Source organism: Pseudochaenichthys georgianus, chromosome 20 (genome assembly GCF_902827115.2).
Source record: "Pseudochaenichthys georgianus chromosome 20, fPseGeo1.2, whole genome shotgun sequence".
Taxonomy (NCBI): Eukaryota; Metazoa; Chordata; class Actinopteri; order Perciformes; family Channichthyidae; genus Pseudochaenichthys; species Pseudochaenichthys georgianus.
Window position 1 is genome coordinate 16,272,755 of NC_047522.1, and position 22,915 is coordinate 16,295,669.

At 40.5% G+C, this 22,915-nt stretch overlaps 1 protein-coding gene across 1 annotated transcript in view; it reads right to left on the bottom strand.

Moving 5' to 3' along the window:
* Positions 1-21,956, bottom strand: part of nrbp2b (nuclear receptor binding protein 2b) — a 46,505-nt gene extending 24,549 nt beyond the window's left edge. Inside the window, exon 1 of the mRNA XM_034108581.2 lies at positions 21,242-21,956. Coding sequence (XP_033964472.1) covers positions 21,242-21,361 — 120 coding nt within the window. The 5' untranslated portion in view covers positions 21,362-21,956. The remainder of the gene's footprint in view (positions 1-21,241) is intronic.
* Between the last annotated feature and the right edge of the window lie 959 nt (positions 21,957-22,915).

Sequence of the window (22,915 nt, forward strand, 5' to 3'; positions counted from 1 at the left end):
TTTCTCACATGGCTAGATTGAGGTCTGACGAAGCAAAAATACATTTTTACCGTCTCTAGGAACACTATCTTATTTGAGACTTCTTGTTGAAGATCAATAAAGAATTAGCTTTATAGTTATGAAGAAGATAATTATTGATCTTGGTATTGATGGCTTAAACTAAAAACACTAAATCTGTGTGACAGAACATTTTCCCTCAGCAAGGAAATCATATGATGCCGAGATGAGGAAGCTGACAGAGTTTTACGACGGGGTAGGACTGAACAACCATTATTAGGGCTTCTTTCCCCACCTAAATGACTACTTATTACTGCTAAATGCTAACCATTGATCATTATTGCAGTGCTGTACTTGTACCATGCGTCATGACATCATCTCACACTGCGATGAATGGAGTCAAAGGACGCCTCTCTGTATCCGGATCAACAGGACGTTTGTTAAAGAACCAAATAAGCACAAGACAAACAGCAATTACAACCCCTGCACAAGCTGCTATAAATATTAAGATTTATGATCCAGCTTTTCAGTCACAGCCGCAGAATTCTTTTATGAAATAAACCAACCTCAAAAGAAAGAAAAGTTACATTAAATGTTGGCTGTGGTTTGTTTATTGCTAAACTTGTAGCAGCAGTACAACTCTATTTACAGACGCAATGATTTACAATCTCTTCACTTCCCTACTCTACAAGAGATGATAATCTAATTACTGGTATTACAGATTGCAGACACAATCCTCTGAATGCAGAAGAAGGAATTCATTCACTTTAATAAGCTATCAGGAAGGAATCATGTCAGTTTCCCTCTGGCGTCAGGGCTCTGCTGGTATTTCTTTCCTCTGGATGTTGAGAAACACTCTGCCCCCTGTCCCACCTCTACATCCCGGGGGTTTAACAGGGTCTGTAGCTTGGTCGTGGTAGCGTGAGACTCGTAAACAACACACCGGATGCTGGGCTGTGATTGGCTGTGTGAAGGGAGGTTGGTTTAGGGAGAGGGAAGGGATTTAAGGATTGTATGTTCAAATCAAAACAATGTCCACTGGGCTGTGGTTAACTCTACAGTTGAGCTGGGTAAAACTGGATTATAAAGACTGTCACATTAACCTCTCATTACCTCACCCACACATGTTGTCACTCACATGATTCACTTTATTTTGATTTGTAAAGGGAAAAACGACCAGATATTAGCGATACTATAATACAGTTCAATCCCACCTCTGCCACTTCAGTCATCTTAAAAATGGCAACAAAAATAGGAAAGCAGAACTCTAAATTGAGTGTCGAAATCAATACATCACTAGTCATGTTATAATTCTATTCTTACTTGCAGCATACCACATCGCCATGGTTGAGAGAGTATTATGTAGATTATATTCAAAGCACAAATTAAATGCACGTTATGCAACATAATGCGAGGAAAGCTAATCAACCAATTATAACAAAAATAAATCTCATCTTTTGTTGCCGTCTTCAATTAATATAAGCTCCCTAATGATCAGCACAGCAGCTTACCCACAATTCACTGGTTTTTATAGACAAATAGAGGAACAAAATAGCTAAAACAGTATCTTGAAAGATATTGGTGTATAAATTAATTGAAATCTGTATGTGATGAACTCTAAATTGCCAGTGTATTAGGGAAAGCAAGCTAAAAGTAATACAGTCTAATAAGAGAAGCAATACATCCTAACTTAAAAAGGGTTAGAACATTATTCTTTTATTTAAGAGAGGTGTTAAGTAAACTGTACGATCATTTTAAGGGATGTAGTGCTGTTGAAATGTATTGCACTGTGTTGTACAGTGGTGTATATTGTTGATAGACACACCCTGCCATCTGTGCAGAGCTGACTTTGCTTATGGTTTACCCCACATTTGTACTGGCTACGTCCAAGTAGAGGAAAGTGCAAATCTCAACTGGCTGGACCATTTGCAGTGACAGTTTCATTGCCCAGAATACGGCAGCTCTTTCAGCCTCATTCTCGCTGCAAAGGCATCTTATATGAAAGAGTCTCTTTGTGTGAGACAGACTGTGTGTGGGTACAAGCTTTACAGTGACAGAGATCTTTGTCTGCCAGACGTCAGCATATCAAATCTTCCTACACCTCATACCTCGACGATGAGTTGCTACGTCGCACCACATTCATATTTAACAAGTAGATTTTATACAGCCCTACACTCAAGTCATTTTGCATCACGCTGTACTAGATACTTGCTAGGTGTCTGCACTGTATGTAAATGAGTGCAGTCTTCCTTCTGCGTTGCTTTGAGCTTTATCTCTCACGAATTTCACTGGCATCAAAGAGGAGCATGATCAAAGATTTGAGCTGAAGTGTTGTGGAAAATACACAAATAATCTTTAAATCTGCACAATGAGGATGTGTGAATAGGGAAAAAGATGCACCCATCCAATGTTAGATACCAAAAACGAAATTACTCTATAATGCTATTACCCAAAACATAATATATATCGGAATTACAGAAACCTATATATATATATATATATATATATATATAAAATGGTGATTAGTTAGTGTGTTTGAAACATTTTCTGAAAGATATTCAAACTTTTCCCTTTAATTTAGCCTTTCCTACATCCCTAATTTCATCGAAGGTGCACTGTGCCGTGACAGACATGTGGTAATGAGCAAACACCGAAGCAAGCCAGACTTTACACGCTGCTCGATGAGCCGTCTCACACTCTGTGTTTCTGTCTGGTCGTATCGGGGCCCTGAGCCTGAGCCCTGAGTCTGCTGACCTTCACCAGCTACTCCAGCCGCTCTACAGTCCACCTACACCTCTCCCTCTCTTTTCCGCCCCAGGAAGTCACCTGTGCAGCACACCATCAGGTCAGAGTTTTGGATAATGTGTATGTGTGTATGCTCAGCGTGAGGAATAACATGATGGCACCAGCCGTGACAAGTCAAGCAGGGGACAGGAAATGTGCAGCTCAAAGCTCCACATTCACATTCAGATGATGTCCGCTGGATAAGATTTTAAATCATCGAGAAAAATTGTCTCTGGAACATTTCCTCAGATGAATGCCCTTCATATCTCACGTTATATAAATCAAACGGCTGCCAAGATCCCGGAGCGTAAAAAGGTTCAACCTCTTTCTAAGGACACACAAGGTCACACAGGCTCATGGGTTGTTATTAGACAGACAGATCACCCCCCCCCCCCCCCCCCATCACTTCTTCATTTTCTCATGGAGAACTTAAAGCTCCCACTAATGGCGCTTTTCCACTGCAGCACGTAGCATGGTTTTTGCTTTTCCGCTAGGGCTACTTTTTCACCTTTTTTCTGTTCCTCCAAAATCGAGGTTCTTACCAGGCCAACAACCGGGCTGAATATGCTAAACTAGTGACGTAAACACTCTCGACTGCTGAATGGTCAGAGAGAATCGCTGGCAAGGGGGCTACAACTACAACAAAATTAACATATTTTACCGTGATTTAATTGTAATACACGTTTCAAAATGATGCCGAAGTAACAACATACTGATACCGGTCTGCAGACAAGACGGCAGGCGAAAAACCTTTTAAAATGCGTGTTTTCTGAATGGAGATCGGATCGATCAGGCTAAGCTAATGTTGTATATGCTCCGTCCACACTCGCCATGACACAGACAGTCTGTGGTTTGTACTTGATTAACTTCTGTCTAGTTTCTGAACAGATATGAGGAGCTATGAGCTCTGAGTGCTAACAGCTAACGGCTGATGTTTTGGTTTTGTGGTTCGCATTGAAGATGACGTCACGGCAATGCGTAATGGAAACGCAGCTTAAAGTGAGCCTGGCCTACCAAGGCCTAACCATACCGTACTAAGCCATACTAGGTCCTGCAGTGGAAAAGCGCCATAAGAGGAATGTAGGACAGCAACGCAGGTTAGCAGAGCAGATGGGTACAAAGGGGAGAGTTGCTGAAAAATAAATAAAAAATAAGACAATGTTTGTCAGCCTCTTTCAGGCTCTTCAGAAAATACAATTTCATGTCCTGTTGTGCAGTAATTGTATGACCCATTTTAATAAAAAGGCTTGAATTAAATCAAACGAGCCCTGCTGATAAAAAAACTTTTAACAAAGAGTAAGTATCGACCTAATCCTGTACTTGTTTTACTTCTACAAAACTGGGACATGATAAGCATTGTGAGGCTGGCCCCTCACAAAAGATTAGGACATGTTTGGTTCCTGCAGATGCTGCATCTTTCAAATTCAGCATTTGATTTCGCAGCTCAGAGTAATGTCTGTATCTGTGTTTCAGTCTGTACCAAGGCTTTTCAGTCTGAACAGTCCCGTTGTCCTCGCTCCTATTGTCACAGAGACAAAGCTGCAGATTTATAGGGCCTGCGGGAAAGAGATGGCAGAACCACAACTGCATTCAAGAAGTGAGAGCCTGCTGACTGCGATGTGATAAGCATGGGAAGTGCTAGGAAGCCTCGTTACATAAGGCTTTTACCCTTTAAAATGGTTTCCACAGAAATAAGGGCTTTTTCAAATGACGTCTACCTGCAAGACAGAGGCGTGTAAAAGTGGTCGAGTTACTGTGAGGGTTTTATTCCATACACATGTGCGAAAGAGTGTTTTCACAGCAATTAACACTATAAGTTAAAGGTGTTAATAAGTAGGGTTGTTGAGTGCACAAAAGACATGGAACAAAAGTGGAACTTTTTTAAGAGCTTAAACTTAAAATGTCAATGATTGTTTCATAAATAATCCAAAACATTAAGATATTTCATTTATAATTCTATAAAATCAACAGATCCCTATAATTAAAAAGTTTAAAACAGCTAATATTCTTCATTAGAATAATTCAACGATTGCTAGTGCATTAATTTCTGTTGCCTGACTAATTGATTAATCAACTAATCATTTCAGAACTAATCAGAATCCAGCTCTACTTGAGGCAGAGCATCACTGTGATAAATCCAAGCACTCTACTGTAAACTCTGAGCATAGCCATGTCCTTGTCAAGCCCATGAACCTTCCCAGAGCCAGAAATTGCTCAATGATCTGAAAGTATGGTGGCCCTGAAGGCTCAATGATCTGTGAACCAATGCGCATAGTTCACCTATTCAACAAAGATGCAAAGCAGAATGAAAAGCAGAAAGCCCAATTGACACACACACACACACACACACACACACACACACACACACACACACACACACACACACACACACACACACCACACACACACACACACACACACACACACACACACACACACACACACACACACACACACACACACACACACACACACACACACACACACACACACACACACACACACACACACACACACACACACACACACACACACACACACACACACACACACACACACACACACACACACACACACACACACACACACACACACACACACACACACACACACACACACACACACACACACACACACACACTATTTTGACCAATGAAACATTATTTTCTGTTAAGTGGAGAGAAACAGCCCCAAGGTCAGGCTTTATCTGTATAACCACCAGGGTATGTTTACTTATTTTACTGCTTAACCTCTTAAGAAAAGGCCTTTACGGGATTAAAGGAGTAAAGTGTAATTTGTTGTCCCGCCCTTGACAAACCAGACATTGTTTGGACAAGAAGCAACTAGACCATATAGAAGTGTATAGGATCTTGGCTCAGACACACAAGTTCACACAACTATGACAGTTCAGAGAGAATAGGAAAGGCCTTTGTTGCATAAGAAACACTCGGCCTTATCATCACACCTCAGCAACCACCTGGCTCTCCTCTAACGTGGAGGTTAAAACTACATAATGAAGCAACATGAATTATTATCAGGCTCTGTTATCACCATGGTATTCTCTGTTCTGGCTTTTTACCCTCAAACAATCACTCAAAGTTAGGCAACATACTATCATCCATCTAATATTTTTTTGTTTCTGATGAGAAGTGTGCTGATTATACAGGAGGAATGTGAGAGAGAGAGAAAGAGGGGGGGGGGGGGGGGAGGTCAAGAGTCCTTCTCACAATGTCACAACGACATCTGATGTTTAATTTATAACAAAGATCAATATACTAAGGGGGTTATTCATGTGTGCTATGCAGGCTTCATTTGAGAGCATTCTTGTTTGTCTTAAAAAATGTGTCTTATGCCTTCACATAAAAAGTATGCCTTAACATAACATGAAATACATTGGTTAATGTGTTCCATCCTGTTGTGATCCTCCTTATTTATTGTTTTGGGTGTTGTCATTTCTAATCAATCATACAGACCTAGTGTCAGAAGAGGGACCAATCTTGTTGCAGATAACATTGTGCAAGGAAGGCAAGCAAAATATAAATCATTCAATTTGGACATGCTGAAACAGTGTCCCACTCAAGAGTGTGCCTCACTTTCTCTCCTGCAGCGCAACAACATGCAGGATCATTCCCTCACACCAAACATCCGTACCTAACCTCACAGCTATTGCCTTTGATTCACTAAACTCCTGTAAAGTGCTGAGTCATAATTGTAGAAAATCTGCATGAGTCACCGACACCTTTTTCTCTCGTCTCTCAGGGATTGACTAATTGCTGCTTACCATGCTCACAATAAATACAGATACGCACAGCGGGAAACAAAGGCTTGTTGATGGATAACACAAACATCTCCCTTTTTAAACTTCCGAGAGACGTCTGCTTTTCAGTGTCTGCCCGGTCCCAGTGTCCGGCCTAGCAGACGCACTTGACTCTGTCTCTGACTCAACTCCATTATGGCTTTGTGTTTTTTTCCCATGGTATAAATAGTTATTAAAAGCTCTTTTTCCATCAGTTAGTTGTGGAATGTAACTTAGTGCATTCACCTACTGCAATTTATAGAATTCTCCATTTGTAATCCACTACATTTAAGGAGGGCTTTTTAATCCACTGTTCCTTTGACAAAATAAAGCAACATTATAATACTCTTTAGATTTGAGCCTCACACTTGCCACATAAATAAATGTCTGTTATTTCACAATGTGTTGTATCATTCAAATTTGCAGCCCACAGCACTTGGTGACGTCATCTACAGTTTGTGAGGTTTAGTGCTTAGAGCTGGGGTGAACATTTGTCAATTCCCAGCCAAGCGTTTTAACTTTCCCTTAGCTTCACTCTCAAACATACAGAGTGTTTTGCAATTGCTTGAAATAATCCGTAAACAATTCTTGGAATGGCCGCAGCGTTTTAAGAAAAAGATCGCTTCGACCTGAAAATGGCCACCTTCCAGTTTCCCTAAAAACATGTGCAACTGACTGTGTTCTTGGAGAAGCTTAACAGGGTCTGGCAAAGTCTGCCTGAGTCTTAAAGCGGGGTAATTTCTGCCCCCTGGATTACCTAATTCATGCTTGTTAATCAGCACACACTGCTTGCTTCATTGCTACTTCATACCCAGTGGAAGAGCAATATGTTATGTGACCTCCTACTGCTCCCCCCCCCACCAAGTAGAGGTTACTGCAGTACAGTTTTCCAGCAAGCATGCGGGGTGACTCAGGGTAACAGCTTAAAGGAATTGGCAAACAGTGCAAAGGGTTATTGAGTGTTTGCCACAGTAGCATGCAAGCAGCTAAAAGCTGGGTCTGAGCACAGTAGCAGTTAGCTCGTGCATGTTGGACCACCATTAGCTCGTAACACTCCCATTACCGGAGGCAGGAGCAAGAAAACAAAATTGTCGCAGAAGGAACCACTTAGGGGTGCAATAAAAGTTTCTAGGTCTCAACTAGTCAATTGGCTGATATTGAGCTCGGGCCCCATGTGGAGGAAGGCTGAAGGAAAGTAGATATGAGTACAATGAGGGAGCAGAAAGAGTAGTTTTTAATCGTGCAGCGTTTATCTTCCAGGGCTGGAAAGTGAGAGCTAACCTGAGTTGGCTCTTCAGCACGTGTTCAAAACAAAAGCTTGTTGGAAGACATGCGAGGAGACAGTAAGAGGCTTTTTCTGGGCCGGCGGCTGTTATGTAACCTTACAGACAAAGCTCAATGGGTGTGTCTGTGAAAGCACCACGTGGGGGGTTAGTGTGTTTATCCAACCCTCAGCTACCTGTCCACAGTTTCTGCAGAAGACATCAAGAGCTACAATGCGAGTTGTCATCACCAGGGCCGCAGACAGGCGATAAAATACGATCCAGGGGGGTCAGCTAGAGTAACAGATCCATGAGTTTCAAGGTTTATTAGGAGCCCTTTATTATAGCATGAGATAACAGCAGCAATTATTTATCTCTTGCTGCGATGGTCATAAGGTAAACAGGAAATAAAAAGGACTTGACCTCTCTGTCAGGCTGCTATACAGGGGGCTTTTATTAATCTGCTCTTTAATTAACCGGCCATCTTTACTGATTGATGGCTGCGGGGATGCATTTCTAATTCAGCTCCTGAATGAAAGTGACCTGCTTTATTTTAAACCACCTGAGCTGCACAACAACACAAACACATTCAAATTCTGAGTGCAAATTAGGTGGCGTCTGACACACATGGACAACAGCACATTTATGAGGAGACGGTTATCTGTCTTCTGTTTGGAAGCACAAGATTTAATTTCCGCTCAAGAGGAGAAGAGATGTAATTTAACCAAGGGGGCCTCAAGCAACACATCTGGAGTACACACTCATAACTACATAAACGCATTTACAGCAAATATGTAAATGCCAAAACCACATACAATAAGTTCCCTTCACATTTAACTTTAATAATGAATGTACAACGTCCCTCCACAATATCCAATTGTTGCTAAATCCCTTTTTATGTTTGTTTTTAGGCACACACACATAGGATATCAATATTTGGCTTCAAAGGTCAAGATAGTAGTTGATAAAGAGAGGAATGAAATACCCCTTTGAAACCGGCACACACAACGTTTTCATATCAGCAGGTCAATAAAGTGAGGATAACTCTGCTTTGAAGCGTGAAAAGCTTGTGTATGAGACATTATTGGGCATCCCTCCTATATTTATAGTTGAAACACAAAGGTCTTTACAGAAATAGTCGTGTTTATAGAGGCTTTAGCCAAGCTATTCGCACCTGCCTGATGCAGGTGGAGATCGAGGAATGGTTGTTTTTTATTGTTGAAGTCATAAATCATACCAGAGCAGATGTTTGAAAGAAACAATATTCACCCGACCATACCTACACCTTTAATGCCTTCACAGTTTCTTGCTCTTTGTAACAACACTACAAGACAGGAACTAGACTGAGTCAATAACTATTATTATAATTGACTGTGTGCATCAGAATCACAAGACAAAGCGTTGCATAGGGAAATTCCCTCTGTGGTGATTTAGGTGTTTACATACTGTTAGTCTGGATACGATGCCTACATTTCCATACTGATACTGAAATCATTTATGTTTTCATATCTTACTCCAAGAATAGGGTGAGGGTTAGGGAATCATTTAACAAAACAATAATATTCACACCAGCTTTCTGTACTTGGATAATTAGTGATTTTTCCAAATGCCAAAGTCAGCTACTTATTGTTCTGCTTCATGCAGAAAGTCGGAATCTTCTCGTGGGATTGTCAGTCCAAACTAATTATTTTAATGTCTGAAAACCTGACATTTAACATTAACATTTAACGCTGTTTTCATATTTGTACGTTTTTTGTTTAAATCCCACTGATGCTGTTCTGGACTTATGTTTATGTGATTTAATATTGAAAGGATTAAGTTCAAATAGTACTGTCAATATTTAAGTTTGTGTGATGATGAATGCCAGAATCCTCAGCAGAATTTATTGATGCAAGAAATATAAATAAATAACTTTGTACTGCAAATATAAACAATCATTTCCACATCGCCATGTGAGAAGATCACTCTAGGTAAAGGCTATCTGGCCTAATGTGTTTAAAGCATACTTTAGTAATTGTGAGGCATTCCTCAGAGGCATACATGTCATGTAACGTGAACTACTATGACAGCTTTGTGAAACCCGGAAGACATGTTAGCCATTCCTAGAGGATTCCTTTTCATGCCAGCATCCCCATTTGACTGCACGATAGTACGGGTAGCTCCAAATCTCAGAGCTAGAGTGGAAAACGCTGACAGATACCCCTCTGTATTTCCCATCAGATCTGATGACCCTACTAGAGGCCTTGCAAGCCGAGCTGCTCACATTTCACTACAGGTGAGAGTCCCTATAGATCGTATAATCACTGTATCTTCAGCTACAGATAGTAATATGAGTTAGTGTGTGCCTCCATAAGTGACTATACTAAAAGTCAGGCTATATTTATCAACCCCCTGAACTGATAGCTGCAGCCCTAGATGTTAATGCTTGAAGTACAGCCTGTTCATGACAGAGCCTTAGGTTGAACACCATCTGTTCTGTTGTTTACTGTAATGCAGCTCGCACCACAGCTTAAAGCTCACAGTGTTGTAGCGGACCTGACACAAAGCGAACCTATATTTAGCCTGTGGAAGGTTTGTTGTGTTTCTGTCAATGCAGGACCAGAGAAACACTGTTAGCACATACACAAAACGATTGGCTTTGTCACTTGTATTTTAGGAAATCAATAGTTCTTCTTAACTGTACAAACATAACACCTGATGAGATACTGGTAACTAAAATAAGTAACTCTCTCCAGATTTAACTGATCTTTTTTAAGTATTAAAGAAATTCCAATCCTACTAATACCTAAAACTGATTTATGTAAGTGGTTTATCCTACTTGGCTGTTTTGTATTATTGGACTGTTCATTATTACTTGGATGTGGAAACAAGCGAACAAAAGAAGTATTTCAAGGGCACAAATGATTACATTAAAAGGAATGTGTTAAGTATATGACACACACAGTTTAGTAATTTGAAGCCTTAAATCAGGGGTGGGGAACCTCTGGCAGCTCGAGGTCATTTATAAAACACACGCAAAAAATAAAAAAATTAAAGAAATCTAGAACAAAACACGAGCCTAACGTGTCATCACGTGGTATATGTCTCGTCTGACAGGGGTGCAGTTCTGCCTGAGAGCACCAGAACTTCGCTCCGGCACTTTCACAAGTTGCAGTACCCATAAGGAGCCGTACACATGCTGCAGTTTTTGCGTGGCTGTGTCTTTAGTTGTAAGCACAGTGGCGATCTGTTCATCTGTCATACTGATCATACAGTCAATAACTTTGTCGTTATTAGCATCTGGTTAGCTAGCTATGCTAATGAATATAAGAAGCTTTTTCTACAACCAGTGAGGTAAAGGCACATCTTTATATGATCATTATAAAAAAATAAGAGAATAAAGTAAACAGGTATAAAATACTATATTAAAAAAAGTTGTTATTGTTGTATCTTTCTGTTGTGGTGGTCATGCCACAACCGTGCACGTGCATGCGGGAGTCATGGTAAGATATCTGGATTAAGAGGTTGCTCTTTCTTTGCACAGCATGATAGAAAGGCGAAATGAATGGGCTGTGATTTTAGTATTTTTAAGCAGAGGTCAATCATTTGTACGGCCCTCGGAGGATGTTGTAAAAATTGAAATGGCCCTTGAGAGGAAAAAGGTTCCCCACCCCTGCCTTAAATGAATAATCTTCAGGGAATGTAGTTTACCCAGCTCAGTAAAGTGGACACAGAAGATTAAATATCTTGCAAATACAACATTTTGTCTTTTCCTTTCATCCCCTGCAATAAAGTTAGGATGCAGCTGCAGCTACCACACTTACTTGCAAATGAACTCCTGGAATGCGCTCAATATTACAAGCTGGTGATAACAGTGTATGTGCATCTTAAATGTGGACATTTCCTTCAAGCTGAAGAATAGTCTAGATTCTGACCAATGAGTACACTTTAAACCCTCATGCAGGTGCTGCTTGCTGCTGTTTTTGTATAAACAGGCCTCCACAATGCCTGGGAGCCTGTGAAATAGCAGCATGTAAACATCAGAAAGTATTCCCCAAGCATAAGAGCAGCGTCATAGATAACAGTTAGCGTGACACCAATATCTTTCAATTTTCCAGCTGACTGAAAGCTTTGTAGTAAAATCCTACCATGACAGCCTCATGAAATCTGACCGACTGGGTGATAGACGTCACACATGAGACGGTAAATAATACAGCTCCATCAAACTCTTCATGCAGGCAGAGAAGGCGTTGCTGCAGGCTGCAGCTTTATACTATTGTCACACCAGATTGGCAAGTTAACTTAATATGGAATAATCTTTTGTCACACAGACACAAGTATACTCCCCAGAGGAACACACCTATCTTTCTAGATAGAGGCACTAGATCAAAAGTCAAGGGATCACCAACGCTTGTTGGATTCATTCTTTGACGTCCACACAATTTGGTAAAAGGTTAAATGCCAATCTATGAAATAGTTCCGGATATATTTCAATCTAGACCAAAGTAGTCAATAGACAGAGTGACATGGCTATCTATCCCTAGAATCATGATACATGTTTACGACCGCAATTCAATGGACATCTGCATGAATCATTATTTTGTATTCTAGGAATGAATGGGTGTTAATGTGTTTCCTAGTAAAGCTTTGCACAACAGGCGTGGATGACCGTTTTAACAGGTGGATCAAAGCTGGCTGTCCCTGCTCCGTTTCCCCTCCAGGGAAATCTGAGTGGATGTCATTCCTTTTAGGGCAGCTGTCAAAGCAGCAAACATGCCGACACTGCAGGATTATAAGGGAGTAGGAGTCATTACGAGGATCCCTAAAACAGGCAGCGCTTACTGCAAGCCACAACTTGACACGGTCTTAAGAGGGGCAATGCTCTGGATTTGTTTAATGGCTTGTCTTTACAACCCAAGACATGGAAAGCATCCAAAAACAGCGAGAAGTTTACTGCGCACAATATATATCATATTTACTATGAGGTGATGATTTTTGGACGTCCAGTTGACTGTAATGAATATATCCCAACGTGTGTCACCAGCCTCTGATTGTCAAGGCATTACATCACTGAAACATTTTGTGATTTCAGCTGGTGTACCTCATTCAGCTATTGAATACCAATATGAAGACATATTTCTGGGCTTTGGAAACATTACATATAGCCTAAATCATTATTGAGAAACAATCTATAGATTTATTGATAAGGAATAAAGTAATCAGCTGCAGCATTGTAGTCCCCATAACACACTAGCAACATAACATGTCTTACTTAATTTTTATATAACGCTACACTGCTGTGGCTGCCTTTAATTGTGTTTCTTACATGAACGCAAAAGGGTCAAATTTCATACTATGGATCAGCCATCATAATATCCATATTTAAACTTTCTTTCAAAATATATTTCGTGGAAAAAATACCTATTACAATATCAATGTTTTGATGTTGCTCACACCTGGATGTACGTGCTGTGTGTCAAGTTTGTCAATCCTGGCAAATGCATGCGAGTCACTCACACATGCATAGGACTTTGGTTAACACTTAGGAGCAGAAAGCAGCATCTGCACACCACACTCAACAGCACATATTCGACTGCGCTTGAGAATTAACGCCATGACACAAAGCAGAGTTGCAAAGCAGATTGGAAATAGAAGATGGAGCAATTACTGGAATGGGTAGTGGGCTGTTGATGCTTCACAGTGCAGGGATGGTGGGAAGTCACTTCTGGGGATCTACCACACTACAACATGGAGCCAAGATCACTATAGGTGCATTCACACCGCAGTACTTTTCCCACAAAGGTTCATGAGAACTCTTTAGTTCGCATGAACTAAGTACAGATCGCGTTCACACCGGAATAAGTCCCTGGGGGTGGATTAGGCAAATCAAGCCGCTGACGTCACTTCTTCTTCTGCTTTGGGTTTACTGGCAGGCCGCAAACCACTTCACGGCGTATACTGCCGCCCAAAGTCCCCGGCCAGAAGTCCCCGGAGTTGGGGACTGGCTTCAGTAGAAGCTGCTGGGACTCCCAGCAGCTTCTACTGAAGCCTTCCTTGTAAATCGCCAGAACGCCGACACCTCCTCATCTCCACCGCTCCCATGTTTTATTTTGTGTTGCCATAAGTTAGTCTCTCTGCGTTTCTGCGCTGGGCTAATGCTAATAATGCTAATGCGAGGATAATAAAATGGCGGCTTCACAAAACTTTTTGGGAGTTTTACGGGGCGTGGTTTGAAATCCGCCCAGCCAATCAGACATAGGAACCTTTTTCTCCCACGAAAGGGGGTAAAAACGTTCTCATGAACTAATTTTAGTACCGGCTCTTTTTGGTGTGAACGCGACAAAAGAGTTCTCATGAACTAAGTTCTCATGAACCTTTGTGGGAAAAGTACTGCGGTGTGAATGCGCCTAAGGGGTCAGTGATAATCCTCTCTCAAGGCTGGACTTTCATAAAAAGAGCCAAGTGTGACAGGTCAAGGTCCACTGTGTATCTGGTGGATGTAACTCAAACTGTGATACAATGACAAATATTCACTCTTTAGACCAGAGGACAGGAAGTATTTCAAGGTTTACTCCAAGGTTACCATAGAGTCTGTTAGTTAGCTGTGGACTACTTGAGCCCTGTTTTTTCAGCCAATATTTGTTTACATTTTGATATATTGGCACCATGTTGCTGTTGCCGTGTATCCAAGGACATAAGACAACTCTCATATTACTTTGATAGGGCAATAAAAGGTAGAGAAGGTGCCAATCCCAGACAAGACCTGGAGTTAGAGTATGAGTTTAGTACTGAAATACAGTGTTCATAAAACTGATTCTAAATATGTGTGCATTTGATTTGACGTGGATACAACTCTGAGCAGGAGTTACATTTTTTGAGTGAATTGCCTAAATCAGGGACTAAGGGTTTAAAGTATCATAAGTGTCAGATGACTTGGGTGTCACAGACATGTCAATAAGCACACAAAATCAGCAATCAATACAAATACCATTCTTTTTAGATCCACTGCATGCTCCTTTCCCTTGTACCTCATACAGTACATTTTGGGCCATTTATCGTCTCATGGTTTGAAACCTCAGGTTAAGAGCATCCAATATTTGCATATTTTGCCAGCCTCATATCTCAACAGGAATATTGTGTGAGGTTAGGTTGAATGTCCACATTCAGGGATGTCTCACGGCAGATACGTGCCGACAGCCATGTGCACAAAAAGAGCAGCAGGGTTGCATTGTTAACACCTTATGCAACAATTGTCCAAACATTGAATTGATTTGATACTGGGGGAAAAAACTATGCGTTTAACAACCAGCCTCAGTTTGATTCAGCACACAGAACTTTGCTTTCCCATAACACCAGCACCACTCAGCCCTTTAGAAAAATCAATGCTGCATGTTGGGTCGAGAAGGTAAAACTGACTTTAAACCATTCCATCTAAGAAAAACAGCCACGCAAGACAACAATACCATGTGGCGGCAGGCTGTGTTTATTGTGATGCCAGAGCTGAATAACAGATATGGCAGCGTGTCATCTGAACTTACGCCCACTGACTTAGTTACTGAGTATTCATGTGTATTTCATGCATGCCGCTCAGCCACACCCAGGCCTGCTGGATGGAGAGCTGTCCGACACTATTGCATCAAAACAAGGCAACGTTTATGGATTGGAGACACTTTATATAAATGTGATATACACAATATATCAACCTCAGAGATTACGGTTGATTTATTCCTCTTGGAGCTTCTTTGCGATTGTGTTGGTATCAACTATCGGCTTAGCTTGTCCCTGCTGAGATGACGTGACATGAGTTTATTTTGTTCTTGTGTAAAACCTGGCGACTGATGAAATGGTTTTGCTTATTACTCTCTGGTTTGTTTAAAAAGAAAAGCTTATTCAAGACAAAATCGAATCACTAGGTGAGCTATAAAGGTAACCTTACAAAGATGCAGTGATCATAAGCTCATAAAATACTGAAAATAATGTATTCATGAATGATTGAATGTGTTAATAAACAGAAGATCATTTTACAAAAATGTTGAAAACAGAAATGATTATTCAAGATTATGGGGTAGGTCATTTTGGAGAAACCAGCTCGAGTGCGCTAGAATTTGAAAATACACAGCCGGAACAAATCTGCCACTTCCTTACAGAGCCCCTCCTTCAACACACACGAACGCGCACATGACCAATGAGGGCACGAGATAAGTTTGTGCACAGATGGGAGGCTGATAGGCAGGTAGGCCATCCAGTTATTTTAGCCGGGCCGGCTAAAATGATTGGTCGTGCTTTTTACAGCGCTACGGCTTCCACAGAGGACATTTTTTTAATGGATTTTTTGTCAAAGCACTATATATATATATTATATAGATATATAGATATTCATTGCTATCGGGATGTTAAGAGCATTCCATGGAATATAACAAAAAGTGTATCTCGAGCCGGTTTCTCAAACTTACCTAACCCACCTTTAAGTGCAACTTCTACAAAACATTTTTGGTTCGAGCTTTTCAAATGTGAGTATCTGCTTTGTGTCATTGTAAACTGAATACCATTTGATATTTAGATTGTTGGTTGGACAAAATAAGCAATTTAAAGATGACCCCCTCTGGGTTTCGGCAATTTTTGGCTGTTTTTCACAAATTCTAAAGATAAGTAACATTCACCAAATTAAAAATGTTTTTGCATAATGAGTTGATGTAATGTAGAACATAGTTGATCACATTGAACATAAATGTATGTTTATATTAAATAATTAGAAAGTGATTGCTATAGTCTGATATGGATTTTCACTATAGCAACCAGCCCTGAATGACTGATGCCTGATCGATGGCTGGAAAAACACCATGCAGGGTGTGTTGGAGTGCACGGCAGCACAGTAAGAGAGTGAGGTCAGGTGGTCCTGCTGTTCATAGGACGCCATGTGTATTCGATAGATAACCTTCAACTTAAATGTTCAGCCTTATCTGGAGCTGTTAGTGAAGCCGACGCCCACTGCTTCACTAAAAAACATTTAGGTGTCTGTTTCTTCTTTCTAAGAAATAGATCAACTTTTTTTTAATGTATATATTCCTAGGTTAGGGTTTAGCAGCTGGGTTTGTCAGAGAAACTGTGCAGCGTCTCATTGTCTTTAATGTTAGCATTACACAAACATGGGATTATTTATGAGCGTGCAATGATTTTGCCTCCTTTTTCACTGACAAAATTCAGAAAATCAGACAAGCAGTCAGTGCCTCTGCATCAGGAACAGAAAATGTGTTGTCTCTGTGTCCACTTAACATCAATTCAAACATCATGACACAATTCCATCAGATTAATGATAAAAACCTAGAGGATATTATACAACTTCTGAAATCCTCCTCCTGCTGCCTTGATATTATTCCAACAGGATTTTTCAAAGATGTTTTGCCTTGCATGGCCTCAGATCTACTTCATATAGTAAACAAATCTCTTCACTCAGGTATTTTTCCACAGGCCCTGAAAACTGCAGTCATTAAACCGCTCTTAAAAAAGAATAATCTAGATGCTTCAGTTATGAAGAATTACAGGCCCATATCAAACCTGCCATTTCTAGGTAAAATCATTGAAAAAGTTGTTTTTCAACAGTTGAGTAATTTCTTGCATTTAAATAACTGTTTCGATGTGTTCCAGTCAGGCTTTCGTCCAAACCACAGCACTGAGACTAGGGCTGCAACAAACGACTAATTTGATAGTCGATTAATCTATCGATTAATGAAACGATTAATCGACTATTCGGACTATTACGCCTTGCACAATTTCTCAAGCGCTCTTATTTAGCCATCAACTTTTAGATTTAGCTTGAGGTTGTTTTAGGCATGTGGAAACTAACAATGAAGACAATAAAGATGAATACTTGATTAAAAAATACATATTATTAAATTAACTAAACAAATTGTTTACAAAATGAACATGGCTTTTTATTTAAATTAATTAATAATATTTCACATCAAAAGAAACAACAGTGTTTTAGCAAATAATAAATAATGTGATAACAGAATAGCTGAAACTTTAACAAACTAAATAACTCAGTTACCTCTAATCATTAACCCATGTTTGTATCATGTAGTTAACTCCGTGTGTTGCTGCTAGCATACATAACACCTGACGTGAAAACGTTACTCGTGGACGGGGCTACAGAGCTACTAGGAAGACAGTCGAACCCGGTGCATTTCTCCGTCTGAATGTTGTGCACTTTTGCTAAATGTTTAGACAAACTGCTCGTGTTACCGCCCTTACATGCTAAACTGTTATTGCACTTTTGGCAACGAGCATCGAGACGGGTAAAGTTTAACCACACCTCGGAGCGGCGTTCTCTCCGCCATCTCCGCAGTGTGTTGCTGCATGTAGCAGCCGCGTGTGTGTAAACTGCCCCGCCCCCTCCCACACAGACCAGGGAGAGAGATCTCGTCTGATCGAAAATACATCATAGATGCATTTGTTTGTCTTTTTGCATATTATAAACGAGCTGGCGACACTAAGACCGCGATATAATGTTTTTGTATCAATAATACATGACATATATTTTTTAAATGTCCCCAGTACCGATAACGTTGTAGCTTAACGGCGCGTAAAACGCACGTGATGACGTCACCAACGAATCGACGACTGAATTAGTTGGCAACTAATTTGGTAATCGATTTTAATCGATTAAGTCGATTAGTTGTTGCACCCCTAACTGAGACTGCTCTTGTAAAGGTCTTTAATGACATCCACTTAAACACAGACAGTGGCAGAACTTCAGTGTTAGTATTATTAGATCTCAGTGCTGCGTTTGACACTGTTGACCACAGCATATTACTAGACCGACTGGAAAACTGGGTGGGACTTTCGGAAACAGTTCTAAATTGGTTTGAATCCTACCTAAAGGACAGAAACAACTTTGTTTCTATAGGTAAAAATACACATCTGAGTTGACAAATATGACATGTGGGGTTCCTCAAGGCTCCATCTTGGGGCCTCTTCTCTTTAACATCTACATGCTACCACTGGCTCAGATAATGAAAAACAACAAAATAAGTTACCATAGCTATGCAGATGACACACAAATGTATGTAACAATTTCACCAGGAGACTATGCTCCAATTCAAACACTGAGTAAGTGCATTGAACAAATCAATGACTGGATGTGTCAGAACTTTCTCTAATTAAATAAAGATAAAACTGAGGTAATGGTTTTTGGAGCCAAGTCAGAACATATCAAAGTTAGCGCTGAGCTTCAGTCTGCAATGTTCAAAACAACAGATAAAGCCAGAAATCTAGGTGTAGTCATGGACTCTGACCTGAGTTTCAACAGTCACATTAAAACAGTTACTAAATCAGCCTACTATCACCTAAAGAATATATCTAGGATTAAAAGACTAATGTCACAGCAGGATTTGGAAAAACTTGTCCATGCTTTTATCTTCAGTAGACTCGACTACTGCAATGGTGTGTTCACAGGTCTCACTAAAAAATCTATTAGGAAGCTGCAGCTGATTCAGAACGCCGCTGCTCGAGTCCTCACTAACACTAAGAAAGTGGATCACATCACTCCAGTTCTGAAGTCTTTACACTGGCTTCCTGTGTGTCAAAGAATATATTTCAAAATACTGCTGCTGGTTTATAAAGCACTGAATGGTTTAGGCCCAAAATACATTTCTGACCTCCTGCTAAATTATGAACCATCCAGATCTCTCAGGTCTTCAGGGACTGGTCAGCGTTCTGTCCCCAGAGTCAGAACTAAACATGGTAAAGCAGCGTTCAGTTATTATGCTCCAAATATCTGGAACAAACTCCCAGAAACCTGCAGGTCTGCTGCAACTCTGACTACTTTTAAATCCAGCCTAAAGACTTTTCTTATTGTCGCTGCTTTTAATTGAACTATTCATATCTTAGACTGCACTGTAACTTTTATCCATGTACTTTTTCTTTTAATGTTTAATTGAACTATTCATATCTTAGACTGCACTGTAACTTTTATCCATGTTTTTTTTTTCTTTTAATGTTTATTTTATTAGCTTTTCTTTTTAATGACTGGTTTTAAATGCCATTTTCTTAATGTCTTTCATTTTTTGTAAAGCACTTTGAATTGCCTTGTGTTGAAAAGTGCTATATAAATAAACTTGCCTTGCCTTGCCTTGCCTTTATGAGTGACAAAGCCTGGGGTAAGGTCACTGGGTTATTTGTTTTTAATGCAGCTAATGTATTGTCTGGACTAGTGCTGACCTTCACATGGAAAGGTGGCAGAGTCGTAAATAAAGCTGTAGATAAAGACAGTTAGGGACTCTCCAATCATATTAAAAGCGGAACAAATTGGCCCGTTATTATTTTGTGCCACAATCACGCAGCAGCATTTAACTGTTCCACCTTTAAATGACCCCCTTCCTATGTTATTTGCACCTGCTGGGAATGCTTTTAGAAAAGAGCTGTAACAAGAAAAGGAAAGATGTTTCTGGAGTTTGCTTTTTAGTATTGTCTGTCTATTAGGATATGGGGTGTTTTGTTTTGTAAGGGTTCTTAATTCATCTCATAAATCAAATAAGATCAAGATGAAAACAATTGTTAAACAAGTTGAAATACTTAATATTTTTTGGATTCCAGCATGTAAATTGTGTGGATTTAAGAAGAAGCGGGGTATACACACAGTATACATTGTCTTTGTTTTGTTTGAGGAAAGACATTTGACTATTTCTGACCAAACTAGGATAATCTTAGGGCAACTTAACATGTACCATCAATAACTAATATGTATTAAATCATGATTCTGTCAATAAAATGTCAGTTAATTCAAACAAGTAAATAAAATATACGTGTTTAATTTGCCACTTATATCCACCTAACAATGCAACACCCATGATATCCAGTGTAATAGAGATAATCACATAGAGGAAGTTAATTTCTGCAGTTGACTGTAGTTGGTTCCCATAATGCACCTCATTTGCCCTTTATAGTGACTGGATCTGAATTATGGAACAACTCTATTGCTTACTCTCACACCTGCATACCTACCTTTTTATGATACAACATGCAATTTAAGGTAATAAAGCGAAGCAGTCAGACCTGCTTTACACATCCACAGTATGTTAGTGTTCTTCCCAACCCTGCAGCATATGATAAATCCTTGAGATTCTAATCTTCCAGACGAAGAAATGTGAATAAACAGCAGTGGCGGGTGGCCTGTCACATTGATATATATTGTATGTGGGCTAAGCAAATAAAAGGAGATTTATGGGTGCAAACACCATGGGGCAATACAACCTCGGCCTGGCTTAGAATAATTGCATAACAGGGGATGTCCAGCACTCAGAGAGGCCGATTGATTGGAATATTTCCTGATCAAAAAGTAGATGTTTTTAAAGGGAACACACACACACACACACACACACACACACACACACACACACACACACACGTAGGCTGACAGACCAACCTGCTCTTTCCGTTTCTGCCAGCGGCCGCACGGGCTCTCCTCCAAGATCTCGCTCTCATCCTCGCTCTCCTCTTCCTTCCCCTCCGAACCTGATTTCCTTTCCGGGACGGACATCGTCATTTTAACGCCGTTTATTGCCAGATAACAAACCCCCGACCGACCCTTTTCTACCTCCTTCCTTCCCTGAGGTTTTGTCGACCAGACGAGTCGAGACGGTCCTCGCTCTGTCTGCGCAGTGAAGACAACCCCCTCCCTGGTGACAGCAGCCACTCTCACTCAGCCCCGCTCAAAACATCTTGCAGAGAAAACTGATATTGCCTAAAACAAGCGCTACTCAGTCTGTGAGGAACAACCTGCACCGCCTCCAGATAACAACTAGCAGTGTAGGCTACACATAACACGGTCGCTGGACTGAACGGAGGGTGGGAACATGTATCCCAGACTTCAGGCGCCCCATGCAAAATAGGTTGCGAAATGGTTTTCCGTTTATCTATCTGTTCACACTGAAGCACTGCGGGAGTGGAAACTCGGTCGGTGGAGCAAAATAATCCCTCCCGACACAACTGCGATCATTCCCTGCCTCGTTTATCGTCTGTTTTATAGAGGAGCTTTTAATTTTCGACTATCTTCCGCACGGGACGCTGTCTGTGTTGTCGTATCTGAAGCTGCGGCACGAGCTCCTGCCAGGAGCGGTGCGCAGAGAGATGGAGCGCATTACCGTAAAGTGTTCAGTATGTGCGCTCAGGATTTTACGTTAAGCCTGTCTGGAAAATGAAGCAAACAATTAATGTATAAGGACGAGCACTAACTCAGCAACCCAAAATAGGGTATTCAAACAAAAAAAATTATAGTGTGTTATATTTTATTTCACAATACATGATTTGACGCATATCCAGGTCCCATATTAGTTCGGTTTAATTGTTTGGCATTCATTTTTCTTCTTTCCTATTTTGTGAATATTTAAGTAGGCCTATGTATTACAGTATAAACCCAAACCAACTAAACCTGCTTTTAGACTCACAGAGCACTCCAATAATTACTAAAAACCAGAACCTAAACCAGGGCAGAAGGGCCTGGCTGTTTTATGTGTTAATAGAAAAAAGAAAGGCCCTTTGTGCCTCAATAAGGACTGGAGTACATGTAGTCTAAAACAGGAGTTCCCAACCTTTATTGTGCCAAGGACCGGCAGATAGGCCTACATTAAAAAAAAATCGCGGACCGGTTGTCAATTTTAACTGATTTTAATATTTACTCACCAGCAGGTAGCAACAGAGGCTAATTGTATGTAACAGCCTGAACAAATACTAGAACAATATGCATCCAAAACATATTAACAACGTTTAAAAAAGAACCACTGTCGTTTTTTGGTTTTTCGGAAAAACGGAAAACCAAAAAACCGACGTTATTCAATTTTTAAACCAAAACGGGAAAACAGATAAATCAACGTTTTTGTTTTGTTTGTATGATTTACGGATAATCCAGTGATGGGAAAACGAGGAGAAGGCGCATTATGAAGGAGGTGTGCGTGCGTGCGCGCGCGCGTGCGCGCGCGTGTGTGTGTGTGTGTGTGTGTGACACTGGCATTTGTTTTCAGAAGATATTATGATAGTGACGTTCGTTCCGGTGCACGTCCGACAGCATTTAACACTACAACGAGATCCTGATCAACCTGAT